The 13,985-nt window shown below is 42.1% G+C and overlaps 1 protein-coding gene across 2 annotated transcripts; it reads right to left on the reverse strand.

Moving 5' to 3' along the window:
* Positions 1 to 288: 288 nt before the first annotated feature.
* On the reverse strand, positions 289 to 11,580 carry LOC116060792 (stonustoxin subunit beta-like). Of its 2 annotated transcripts, none has more exons than XR_004895994.1 (5): positions 11,345 to 11,580; positions 5,759 to 5,842; positions 4,817 to 4,923; positions 1,214 to 1,260; positions 289 to 1,090 (listed from the first exon to the last, which is right to left on the reverse strand). XR_004895994.1 is itself a non-coding variant. In XM_031314536.2 (5 exons), exons 2-5 carry the CDS (start codon positions 5,818 to 5,820, stop codon positions 534 to 536), a joined length of 783 nt encoding a protein of 260 aa, XP_031170396.2. In that variant the 5' UTR covers positions 5,821 to 5,842; positions 11,345 to 11,580; the 3' UTR covers positions 289 to 533. The 2 variants fall into 2 exon arrangements, 1 of the variants encoding a protein (XP_031170396.2); XM_031314536.2 differs by having other exon boundaries at positions 4,817 to 4,933.
* Between the last annotated feature and the right edge of the window lie 2,405 nt (positions 11,581 to 13,985).

A 13,985-nucleotide genomic window follows, 5' to 3' on the forward strand; every position in this document is an offset into this window, starting at 1 on the left:
TTGCCAAACTACACTTCCCATAATGCAACTGCATCCTCCCTGTAGTTGTGCTGATCAACCTTTAAACATCCGCAGCATCTCATTAAGAAAGTGTTTGGATCATAGACTGTATTGCTATTATATTCATATCAACAGTCTATGGTTTGGATGTTATTAAACGTAACACAAAAATGATTAGAAAAAGATCCTGAACAGCAAACAAGTACCCGATGAATCCCCCCCCCCCCCCCCCCCCATCCTGGAGTTCACTGACTTTAAAAGTTAAACAGAAAGACCCCAAACACACAGTAACTTTATGCTTTTATTGTGAAAAGAGACAGAACTCAAAACAAAACATGACACAAGTCAACGGCATTTCTACAATTTCATGATCACAGCTTCCATCTTTAAAGGACTGGTAGTGGAAGGAGTTTACAATGTTCACGAGGAATCTGTTCAATCATTCTGAATTATTTTATACAAAGTTCATTCATTAGTTTATAACAATAACCTGACATATTTCTGTAAGTGTGATCCTGTACAGACTCAACTGATCAGCAGTGAGAAACAGGAGGAGACTCTCCGTCCTCCACAGAACACAGAGACACTGAGGAACCAGACCAGAACCCAAACCCAGGATAGAGAGGCTGAGTGAATGTGGTGTTGAAGGTGTAGAGGTGGATCAGTGAGTCAGAGGAGACTGTGTAGAAGGACAGAGAGCCAGCAGGACAGTCCACATACACTGCTACTCTACCAGAGACAGAGGAGGAGGAGATGGATGTTTCTCTGTTATTGTGCCAGACAGAGTAACGACCATCAGAGCACCTCAGACTCCAGGACTGATCATTATATCCAAACAAACAGTCTCTACTGTTTCCTTTCCTGCTGATTCCTCTGTAACTCACTGATAAAAAAAACTCTCCTCTCCTCTCAACCTCCCAGTAACAGCGACCAGTCAGACCATCTCTACACAGCAGCTGAGGATGGTCAAACCTCTCTGGAAGTTTAGGATATGGCTGATACTTCTCCACATGTGTCACCTTCCTGTTGTTGTCAGACAGTTTGAGTTTTCTGCTCACTGTGTTTGTGTCCAGTGTGAGTTGACAGGAATCTGACGGCGAGAACGAGACACAACACAGCTGCAGTTATTAACCAATCAGCACTTTGATGATGACATCAGAGGGTTGAATGAGTGATGTCACAGTTTGATGAATGAAAATAAAAACACACTTACACTTCCTCAGACCTGGTGTCAACCATCTGTCTCCAGCAGGCTCCACCCTGAAAGGAGGAGGGAGCATTACATCACTCTCACACACACAGCTTTGTTCTGATCAAATGTAGGGTTGGAATTTACTAATTTTATTATTCATATTTGGGCTGTCAATCAATTAAAATATTTATTTTAATATATAGTTTAATTTCCTTTAAAGTGTCCCATCATAATAGAAGTTATCTCAGGACACTTTCCAGATAGAGGAGGTCTAAGTCAGGATTTTATTTCATAGTACACACAACAACCGTCCTCCTCTAAAGCTGTTTACTGCTCCAGAAATCAGCTGTTCATATATAATAGGCTATTTGATGTGTATGAGTGTGTTCCTAGGGTAAAAAAAGAAAGAGAGAGAGAGCAGAGAACTTGAGGAAACTTCGTAAGAAGAAGGAACACACAAGAACACATTTCTATAAAAACCCCTTCAAGTTCGTCAAAGACCTCTTCGATAAGGAAAAAAGCAGAACCCTGAAAATTCCAAAGCGGGAACTGGAAGAACATCTGGGAAAGGTCCACCATGACACGAAAAGGCACGAACAGATAGTTATCCCACATGACATCCCACCTATTCAACCTCCTGAATTCATCCTGGAGGCTGGCCCTCCAAAATGGAAGGAAAGAGAGTACAATACAGCGCGCAAGATCAGCATCAGCCCCTGGGCCAAATGGGGTACCGTAATAAGCTCTACAAGAACGCACCAGATGTTCTACGCTATCTTTGGAGGCTCATGAGAATAGTGTGGCAGAAGGGAATAATACTTAAGATGTGGCGAAGGGCTCGAGGGGTGCTAATTCCCAAGGAGAAGGATGCGACAGACATAAGTCAATTCAGGACAATCTGCCTTTTCAACGTTGAGGGGAAAATCTTTTTCAGCGTGATAGCACAGAGGTTGTCCACCTACCTGGAGAAGAACACGTACATTGATACATCCGTACAGAAGGCTGGCATTCCTGGGTTCTCTGGTTGTTTGGAGCATACCAGTATGATCTAGCACCAGATCCAAGCAGCGAAGAAAGACAAAAGAGACATCCATGTCATCTTCCGTGACCTGGCCAATGCCTTTGGATCAGTTCCCCATAACCTTCTCTGGGAATCCTTCAACTTCTTCCACATTCCATCATCCATCACTAGTCTAGTAAAAGCCTACTTCGAGGACCTGCAACGGTGCTTCACAACAGCTGACTTTACAACATCATGGCAGCGCGTACAAGTAGGCATCATGGCAGGCTGTACAATCTCACCCCTGGCCTTCACAATGGCCATGGAGGTCATCATCAGGGCCTCAAGATGGGTGGTGGGGGGTGAGCGAAGTAAGAACGGGATCCACCTTCCACCAATTCGAGCATACATGAATAACATGACCATTCTGACCACTACTGCAGCATGCACCAGGCGGCTACTTGGAAAACTGCAGGAGAACATCAAGTGGGCCTGGATGAAAATCAAGCTGAACAAGTCACGAAGCATCTCAATAGTCAAGGGACAGCTTAAAAACGTGAAGTTCTGTATTGGTGATGACCCAATACCAACAGTGTCTGAACAACCTGTCAACAGCCTGGGCAGATGGTACAACGCAAGCCTCAGGGACAAAGACCAAGTTCAGCAAGTAAGGCAGGACATCAACAGTCTGGAAAACATCAACAAGACAGGGAAGCTCAAGCTCTGGTGCCTGCAATTTGGACTTCTCCCTCAGGTAATGTGGCCACTCACTATCTACGATCTCCCAATAACAACTGTGGAGAAGATGTTCAAAGAACTTCCGTATAGGTCATTGACTTCATATGTGAAGAAATGGCTCGGCGTCCCATGCTGTCTGACTAACATCAGCCTCTGTGGCTAAGTGCTCTAAAGTAAGACTCCAGATGACTTTGATCAGACCATCAGCAATGCTGTTCCATCCCTGTTAACTGGACGGAAATGGACACCATCCGACGCGGTGCAGCATGCTACGTCAGCCTTGAGGCACAGCGACATTGTAGGGCACGTCCAGTTGGGAAGAGGAGGCCTTGGCCTTACAGCAAGTAAGCCAACTTGGCGTAAGGCCTCAACATCAGGGAGGAGGAAAATGGTGGTCGAGGAGGTGCGCCGTCAGAAAGAGGCGGAAAGAAGCGCAAGGGCAGTCTCTGGAAGAGACAATGGATGAGGTGGGAAGGCCTGGAGAGGAAAAAGCTCAGCTGGAGGGAGCTCTGGGAAGTGGAGGCAAGCAACATCAGCTTCATCATCAGAGCCACCTATGATGTGCTCCCATCTCCAAAAAACCTCCACCAGTGGTATGGTGAGGACCCAACCTGTGCCCTCTGCCCAACTCCAGTGACTCTCAAACACATCTTGTCCGGTTGTAAGACCAGCCTCACACAAGGCCGCTACACCTGGAGGCACAACCAGGTCCTCAAGAGTCTGGCAGCAGCAGAGAGCAAGAGGAATACCACCAACTCTTTGCCCCTGAGAGCAACCAATTACATCACTGCCCCAACCTTCATCCGAGAGGGACAAAAAAAGCCAAACCATCCCCCTACCAAACCATATACTGGACAGCTAGCCATGGCCCAGGACTGGAAGATGCTAGTCGATATTGGCTCGCAACTAATCTTTCCACCTGAGATTGCAGCCACCACCCTTAGGCCAGACTTGGTACTCTGGTCCCCTTCACTGAAGTCTGTTTACATCATAGAGCTCACAGTCCCATGGGAGAATTCAACAGAAGAGGCCCATGAGTGCAAGAAACTGCGCTACACAGAACTGGCAGCAGACGCTAAACAACGAGGATTGTTGTATCTGGTTGAAGTGGGATGCAGAGGTTTTGTGGCTTCTTCCACCATCAGGCTGTTGAAAGACCTTGGCATCCATGGACAGGCTCTGCGACACACAATTAGATCAGTCTCTGAAGCGGCCGAAAAAAGCCGCCAGTGGATATGGATCAAGCGGAAGGACCCTTGCTGGGCTCAAAGAGCATCAACATGACCCGCTCACTAATCCCCCCACCCCATATCCCACTTGAGAACCCAGGTCACAACCCTCCAGGAGGAGGGTGAATAAGGTATGCAGTCAGCTCTAGGCTCGACTCAGGGAAGAGGACGCCCCCTGCCTTGCATAGTCCCATGGGCTGCGCCATTTAAACAACCAGGCAATTCTCATGATTGGGCATGGGACACAATCTCAGGTTTGATCACCCTGTAGCTGGCCACCTTTGATGAGGGTATCTAGTGTTGAAAGGCCGAAACACCCCCTGATTCAAAGGTACATTACTGATGATGTGTCCCGAAATTTACATCTTCCCACGTATAAGATACAGCTCTCACGCCACTCTCAACATCAAGGCAAGCCTCATGTGCATATCATCCATTGGCACAACGGACCGTTTACCATCACGTCCTGTGTTTCATAATTCTCCTCTTCTTCTAAATTTACTGGAGGATAATCTGGATTGACGGAAATCTGCCAGATGTCCCTTACCTTCCAAAGCTCCTTTTGCTTCGGGAAACAACAACAACAACAACAAACTTCAAACTAGCAAACTACACGCTGAAAACATTAAGTTAAGAAGATGTGTTTTAAATCCTCACCTTTGATCAACAGAGTGAAGTCCATCTTTGAAAGCTAGAGGCCAATCCTTAGACCGGTCACTCTTGAAGGACACACAGCTGGGTTCTGGTTCAGGAGAGTCTGGTCTCTGATGGATACTGATAAAATCAGTTTGTTATGAACACAACACAGCCAGAGGTTTGGGTGTGAATAATGTTGGTGTAAGTATTCTGAGTACTGGACAATTAAGGGCCGTCCACACCAAGAACGATAACTATAACCATAACTAGAACTATAACGATGTTAGCGTCCACACTGCTGAACGTTAACATTCTGAAAACAGCGACGTCACACACGCTGCACGCTCCAGCTGATAATAATACATCACAGCAGACATTGCAAAGTACGATTACAGGAATGTCTTTAGTATTATTCTACATTTTAGTGAATTTGGGTACATTTTGTGAACACAAAAAGTCTGACCCACAGCCTCCTGGGGTACCGACACCACTGCCTTCTCCAGGAAACAGTGCTCCAAAGAGCCGGGGGTCAAAGTGGGCGGGGTCAGATCTGTGCAGAGCACCGGAACAAAAACACAGACAGTATGATAATCACATCTAACACACAAGATTCACTCTCTGTGGAGAAAGTACTGATGTTTAAAGATACAAAAATACACAGAGCTAAAGGATCGTAGCCCCACCGAGGGGAAAAGTCACGCCACTAACCACCTGTGTGAAACACATCTCTCTCCGTCGTGTCTGGTTGTAAACTCAAATGGATTCTGATTGGCTGTCAGTGTTTCTATCGTTTATCAAATGGCTCTAAAAGTGATCCCACTGATATCGTTCTCAACTGTCGTCGGTATAGTTGTGGTGTGGACTCCACCATCCACTGGCGTTAGAATGATTTTTAAAACTATATATTTATAGTTATGGTTATCGTTCTTGGTGTGGACGGCCCTTTAGAGATGGTCCTCTCACCTCTGAGCTTTGGTCTGGTGGTACTGTTCCCCAGTGGTTTCTCTGTCCTCACACTGATCCATGCTGCTGAACTCAGCCTTTCATCTGCAGAGGAAACACATCATCATTTCTCATTGGCTCTTCTTGTCTCTTTCACATCACTGTCAGTTGAATGCATCATCAGCTGCTGTAGTTCTACTCTGCCCTGCAAAGGCAAAAGACCTTAACTGGCTAGAGTGTGAAACTGTTTTGTCCAGACAAAAGTATTATAGGTAGGACTCCCAAAATGTGACAACTAGTTGCTATAATGAAGACATGTTTGTATGCAAAAAATCTTGAGCTCAAAATTGACCTTTGACCCTTGTTTGGCAGTTACTGTACTCTGCCTTTGTATCATGTGCCAAAAATAAGGAGTCGTGTGCAAAGGCAAAAGGCAGTAACCCCAGGCAGCTGTTCACCATATTTACATCCATTATAAGAACACCTAACCAAGGTTAAGTCATCATGGTATTTGTTTTAAATTACATAGAAGACCTTTGGTCTCATTTATAAACGTGGCGTACGCACAAAATGGGGCTGAAAATGTACGTACGGCACTTCCCACGCAAAGGTTGTGATTTATAAAAAAACAAACTTGACAGGAGAATGTGCGGTCCTCCATGCAAACTTTGACCCATGCGTACGCAGATTTTGGAGACAAAATAGGAATTGGCGATGCAGATGGTGAGGTGGTGAACTGAAGTCAGACTGCAGAAAGTAAATGGGAATAATGATTACTCATAATATTTTCAAGTATTGATGCCTCATGCACATTTTTTCACTCCATATGATCCACGTTATCATGAAGATTAAATCCAGCAGTGTTATTTGCGCTTGTACTGAGTGATAATTGTTCCATAAACACTTCCAACTCAAATCTTAAATACAAATTTGTTCTTAATGTTTAAATCGGTGCTGTCTCGCCGTCACATTGTCCGCTACAGAGCGCGGGAGGAGGAGATGGCCCGACTGCACGGAATACAGGATAGCATCATATACAAATATACAAATACCCTAGCATTAGATAACTGCAGAACACAGTGTAAATAACTAAATATCTGTCTTCAATACTGTGCATATATCATCAAATGTCAAAGTCTGGAAATACAGCTGTTAAGCTCTCGCACAATAGTTACAGTTAATGTCTTCGTTATCAGTCTGAACTTTAATACTGTTTGTGACAAAACCTGCATGAAGAAAAGTGTGTTTGCCTATTACACTTATACCACCAGTTGATGCTGTGTTGGCAAGGTGTTAACAATCACAAATTGTTGTAAACATATAAATATTGCGGTGAACCCGTGCATAATGCTGCATGATGGCACTGCTGGTCCTGCAGGAGGCCTACGCCAATGGAAGAATCATATACTCATGTATTATATACGTCTGGTATATCGAAGCTGTCCCCGAGTGCCATAATGCCTGCCGTTTTGGACGTTTTATTAATACATGTATTTATAGATCGGGTTTCCCTACACTGTGCAAGAACAGGCCGAAATTATAATTCAATTTGCAGCAATTCCTGATCGTCTGAGAAGTTTTTTGCTTTCTCTCTGCCAGTAATCATGATTCGGTGTAACAACTGCCAGTGTCATTCATATACTGATCAGCATTCACGAGGTGCTTTGCATTGACTATTTAAGTTTCCTGTCCAGTGCCCACATCGTTTATAAATAGCAAATGCACCTGCGCCCATCTTTACTTCCATGGGCGTGCTGGTCTTACAGTTGTGTGTGTGAAGTTACATTCATTTATATTTAAATTTCTTAATTGATGCTTAGTTAATTTTATATTTTGCATAGGGACCTAACAAATCACCTGAGGAAGGACGTTTAACCATATCCTCCATACTGGAGAAAAAAAAGCCCATGTTTACAAATTACTTATCCGTTAAAAGAGCAGCACCTTGTGACCAAGCTGGTCAATCAAATTTAAGGGTTAAGGGCATGGGCGATTTTAGACCCTCAAACGCCCCTAAATTTCATCTCAGCCCTCCTAAAATTATAATAATTAAAGTTTATATTCACTGTACCAACGGATCATCTCGCGCCTTTATACTCACATAACACATACACTAAATGAGGGTATGTCATTTTTACAAATATATACTAAAGTAAATGATACATTGTATTAAAAAAAAAAAAAAAAAGTGTTTATTGATTAAGTATTACAAAATAAATACATACAATGTAATTTAAAAAGTGAGGTGAGTGTGTAAGATAAAAACATAGAAATGAAACTAATAAAAGCTGTAAACATGTTTTAATGTGTGAATGTTTAGTGGCGCTCTGCTTGTAGTTCCTGCTGATGTCACTAGAGGGCGCCATGACACCACTCACCAGCTCAGAGAAGCTGTTTCTGAATGTAGTTCAGTGGTCTATTTTTTCTTGTGTAAAAGTAAATAGTTAAACTTTTACCGTGTGATCCTGTGGATTTTTTAATGTGGATTAACCGTGCGTTCACGGACATTGGAAAAACATTTTTCCGAGTGAAAACGTCATCATTGACGTCACTTCCTGTGGGAATCAGAGGTGGGAAACTGGGGCCAGATTTTGCTAACAGAGTTTCCCAGTTGGTGACGCGTTGTTGACAACTGACGTTTGATGGAGGCGACTTTGGTTCACTGAAAATATTTCAATGACAATAAACTGTTTATTGTGGACAAACGCCTCTGCTGAGAAACATACAGACATAACATGTTTCAAATTATTCATAAATATGCCTATGTATAAAAAAACAACACATTATCCGTGTCCTTTCCCGTTCGTTGTCCTGCAGATAACACAAACAAACACCTGTCCATGTGCTGTTTGTATGCTCGCATAAGAAAACAGCAGCAAATCTTTGTTATTGTGGCCTCCATGTTTTCACCACCTGATGCTCTAGGCTACGGCCAACAGTTGGTGGCAGTCATGCAACAAGTTGTTAAGCCAAACGCCAATATAACAGAAGAAGAACACGCATCCTGACCATGTGAACGCTGTCAGTCGGAAAAACAACATAATCACGGGGGCGATCCTTTTTATTCCCAGGTGGCATGAACGCACCATAAGACGAGGAGATATAGAAGAGCGTCGAGCTAAGGCTTCATTCTGTGCAAACCTACAACATTTTGTAACTTAAATTTGTGCATACTAACATATCTGAAAGCAGGAATTTAGACGTCAGAAGTTTTTTTCTCGCCACTGTCGCACCAAATGATTGCTGAGAGTGTGGTCTACACCTACTCTATTTGTAGAGTGTCCTGATTAGGATTGGACACTACAAATAAAATGTTATTGAATTTGAACAAAGTTGCATCATAAAGAAGCCACAGTAGTTCCTGTTGGAGGAGTGCCAGCTCACAGTGACGTAGTCCCATATTAGTTGACTTAGAGAATAAAAGAGCTGAGTCTTGTTGTCTCATTATCTTTCATCGCTGACTTTAATTAAAACACTTTTGCAACTGTATCAGCCTTTTCGAATTATCTCAACAACTGTCGTAATATATTCACCAAACTTCTAATAATAATAATGATGGTCACAACTTTAAATAATAACAGTGCTTTAATGAACAAGAACATGTACCTGTTGTATTTTAATGCAGGGTGATAATAATAAGGTAAAACCACTGCTGAGTGAACAGAAAAGGCTCCAGGATTAATAAATTCTGGCTGTTAGCCTGGTTAGGAGCATGCTAGCTGCATAGAATAAATCTCCATGGTAACTTAGGTGCCTCTGCTTTTGTGCAACCAAGTCAAGGCTAAATTCATTCAGGATAACTAATATCCCGGCTTAATCCCTTATCCTGGTTTAGTGCAATAGCCCTCTAGCAAAGTATTTAAAACCTCCTCTATTGTAGTTCTGCTACAACATGGAGATTAATCTTCAACACAAGAGTCATCCAAACTTTCTCAGGAAATAATAATAACATTACAGAGCCAGACTGTTCAATGTTCCACGCTTATTAAAAGAAAAACACTTATTACTGCTAGTTCATATCTATGTTCTCATCCTTGCATAAGAATATAGAGTCATTTTGACAGTGTGTCTCACGTTATAATGCTCCACGACATATTTTCTCCTACACAGTGAATATTCAACTTTAACTAAACCTTTTTTTTTATTCAAGAATCGAAATCACAAGATCTGGCAGAAAAATCACAATTAGAGTTTTTCCCCACATCGTTGAGCCCTAATGGATTTAAGGATTTATGGGGGTTTTTTTTGGAATTTTTTGTTCCTTATTTTTAAGGTTTTTGTCACGTTTTCAGACATTTTTGCTGCTTTTCTTCTGTTTTCGTCGCCTTTTTGGAATGTCTTTTGAAACTTTGACTTTTTTTCAGTCCACAGAGGCAGCCCGGTTGGTAACTTAACTTCAGAGCCAGCTGTAAATGACGATTGCATTTCATTGGACAATTATGTTGTATAATGATAATAAAGCCGAACCTTGAACCTTAAACCTTTCAGAAGAAATACAATCCAAATTCCTAGCACAACAATTTAAGATGGCTACACATTTTTCAAAAGGTGACATGAATAAATTATGACACGATGTTTACAAAATAGATCAAAAACAGCAGTTAAGATGACAAAAAACTGGCCTCACTGTACACTACAGACACCTAAAGTGTCTCAGATTAACTTTTTTAATGTCTAAAATAGTTACAATTTGGTGCAAAAGACAATGTGGAACAGTTGAGGCAGGCACTTTTTCACTATTTGTGGTCTGTGCGCCCATTTCTTATGTCTCTATTGGCAGATTACAAGACTCTTACAGCTCATAGTCATTTTGGACTGTTCAATGTTCCACGCTTATTAAAAGAAAAACACCTATTGCTGCTAGTTCATATCCAAGAGTATAGAGTCCTTTTGACAGTGTGTCTCATCTGTTACACAGTCAGTATTGAACTTTAACTAAACTTTTTTTTTTTTTATTATTATTTGTGAATCTAAATCACAATATCTGGCAGAAAAATCACAATCAGATTTTTTCCCTACATCGTTGAGCCCTAATGCCCAGATAACTAACGTAGAGAGAAAACTATGTACACATAGGCAGGATTTATGGGGGGGCTTTTTAGAAGTTTTTGTTCCTTTTTTTAAGGTTTTTGTCACGTTTTCAGACATTTCTGCTGCTTTTTTTCTATGTTTTTGTTGCTTTTTCAGAGTTTTCGTCACCTTTTTGGAATATTTTTTGAAAATATTTGCCTTTTTTTCACGATATTTTAGCACAAACTCCACAGAGGCAGCCCGGTTGGTAACTTAACTTCATCAGAGCCAGCTGTTAATGATTGGACAATTGTGTTGTATAATGACAATAAAGCTGAACCTTGAACCTTTTAGCAAAAACATTAGAGTTGTGTTGTGTCTCACTTTACTCTGACAGCTGGAGAAAGGAAATAAAGATCAGCTGTTTGATTCCAGTAAATCACCAACATGTAGATTTCTCTTTCAACACAAGAGTCGTCCACACTTTCTCAGGAAATAAGTGAAGTAGAAACATTATATTTAACATTACAGAGCCAGAAACTAACCCTGAAGAGACCAAAGACCAACATGTTGTTAAAGTATCAAACAGCAACTTACAGTTTCTTCAAACAGTCCAAAGAGTTGATGAAGAAGAGTTGATGAAGAAGAGGGTAACTCTCCGCCTGGAGAGAAAACTCTGACACAGGTGAGCTGTTCCCTGGAATGAGTCCCAGCTCCACCTGTCAGGAAGCAGGAAGGGCTGCAACAGGAGCAGATTTTCACAATAAAATGACATTGGACTGCTGTCGATGCGCCGTTACTGACTGAAAGATTTAATGACTGTAGACACTGACTACTCAGTGTCTCTAAGCTGAACGTATTTCCTAAAATATGAAATCCACCCCCCTTCCCCTCTGTCTTCTTTCCTCACTGATACCAACAGTGAAGTCTTCAACACAAACACACCAGACACACACAAGTCTTAAACACAAACATATTAATGTGGGAGTGAATCAAACCTCCAACAGACACAATGAAACAGCTTTTCTGTCACATTGATGACATGTTACTGCAGTAAAAGTACTAATAGCATGGTGTGAAATTACAGCAGCTGGCTGAGGAGATAACTAATGTGGAGAGAAAACAGACAGACTCTCTGCTCTCTGAACTCAACACAATATGAAAACGAAAAAGTGAAAGACTTACGTACTTGACTTCTCTGATTGGAGGGTTTCTCACGCTGCAGCTGGACCTGGAAGACGTCTGGGACACCGAGACATCTTATCGTGTATAAAAGTTAAACAGAAAGACCATAAACACTCACAGTATCTTTATGCTTTTATCGTGAAAAGAGACAGAACTCAAAACAAAACATGACACAAGTCAACGGCATTTCTACAGTTTAATGATCACAGCTTCCATCTTTAAAGGACTGGAAGTGGAAGAAGTTTACAATATTCATGAGGAATCTGTTCAATCATTCTGAATTATTTTATACAAAGTTCATTCATTAGTTTATAACAATATTTCTGTAAGTGTGATCCTGTACAGACTCAACTGATCAGCAGTGATAAACAGGAGGAGACTCTCCGTCCTACACAGAACACAGAGACACTGAGGAACCAGAAGACCAGAGCATAAACCCAGGATAAAGAGGCTGAGTGAATGTGGTGTTGAAGGTGTAGAGGTGGATCAGTGAGTCAGAGGAGACTGTGTAGAAGGACAGAGAGCCAGCAGGACAGTCCACATACACTGCTACTCTATCAGAGACAGAGGAGGAGGAGATGGATGTTCCTCTCTTATTGTGACAGACATAGTAACCACCATCAGAGCAGATCAGACTCCAGGACTGATCATTACCTCCAAACAAACAGTCTCTACTGTTTCCTCTCCTGCTGATTTCTCTGTAACTCACTGATATAAAAACCCCTCCTCTCCTCTCAACCTCCCAGTAACAGCGACCAGTCAGACCATCTCTACACAGCAGCTGAGACCAGGAGTCAAACCTCTCTGGATGATCAGGATATGGCTGATCCTCCTCCACACGTGTCACCTTCCTGTTGTTGTCAGACAGTTTGAGTTTTCTGTTCACTGTGTTTGTGTCCAGTGTGAGTTCACAGGAATCTGACGGAGAGAAGGAGACACAACACAGCTGCAGTTATTAACCAATCAGCACGTAGATGATGACATCAGAGGGTTGGATGAGTGATGTCACAGTTTGATGAATGAAATTATAAACACACTTACACTTCCTCAGACCTGGTGTCAACCATCTGACTCCAGCAGGCTCCACCCTGAAAGGAGGGGGGGGGGGGGGCATTACATCACTCTCACACAAACAGCTTCATTCTGATCAAATGTACGGTTGGAATTTACTCATTTTATATTCATATTTCGGCTGTCAATTAAAATATTTAATTCACTTTAATTTCCTTTAAAGTGTCCAATCATAACAGAAGTTATCTCAGGACACTTTCCAGAGAGGAGGTCTGAGTCAGGATTTTATTTCATAGTAATCACAACAACCGTCCTCCTCTAAAGCGGTTTACTGCTCCAGAAATCAGCTGTTCTTATAATAGGCTATTTGATGTGTATGAGAGTGTGTTCTGTAGAGATATTTCTATTTTTAGACGTGTATTTTACCTAGATGTGACATATATTGAAGTTATAGTATGTTAAGTTTACCATGATGCTGTGCCTATTGCACGTTGTGTGATACTAAGGGCGTTTTCACACATATCTCATTTGGTCCGGACTTTTGGACTTTTCAGTTTGATCCGAACCAAAATTACAGGTGTGAAACCTCCCCCGGACCACGGTCCGGCTCAAAAGACCAAATGTTGGTCTGATAAAAAGAGGAGGTCTCAGTCCGGACCAAACTGAACCATGGTCCGGTTCGTTTATAGTGTGAAAGCATTTTTGGGATGGTTCGGACTTTCGGACCAAATACAAGAAGCTCTGGCAGGATCTCCTTGTATTACAAGACCAGGGAATAGCTCGGTGCTTAGCCTGTACATGAGAGAGAGTGTGTGATGGTGAATGCACTCAGAGCAGACAGCTGTCGGCTATCAGAGCAGAGAATATATCAGTAGTTTACTTGTTAAGTGGTAGTAAATGTACAGTGTAGGTTTCCCTTAGTCTCTGAATAAATGCTCCAGAAAGAAAGTTCCCGTGTCTTGCTTCTCAACATCACAACAAAACAAAAAGAGCCGTGGTAGTAGGGGAGAGCAGCAGTCAGTAGGGCAGAGCAGCAGTCAGT

Source organism: Sander lucioperca, chromosome 20, assembly GCF_008315115.2.
Source record: "Sander lucioperca isolate FBNREF2018 chromosome 20, SLUC_FBN_1.2, whole genome shotgun sequence".
Lineage (NCBI taxonomy): Eukaryota > Metazoa > Chordata > Actinopteri > Perciformes > Percidae > Sander > Sander lucioperca.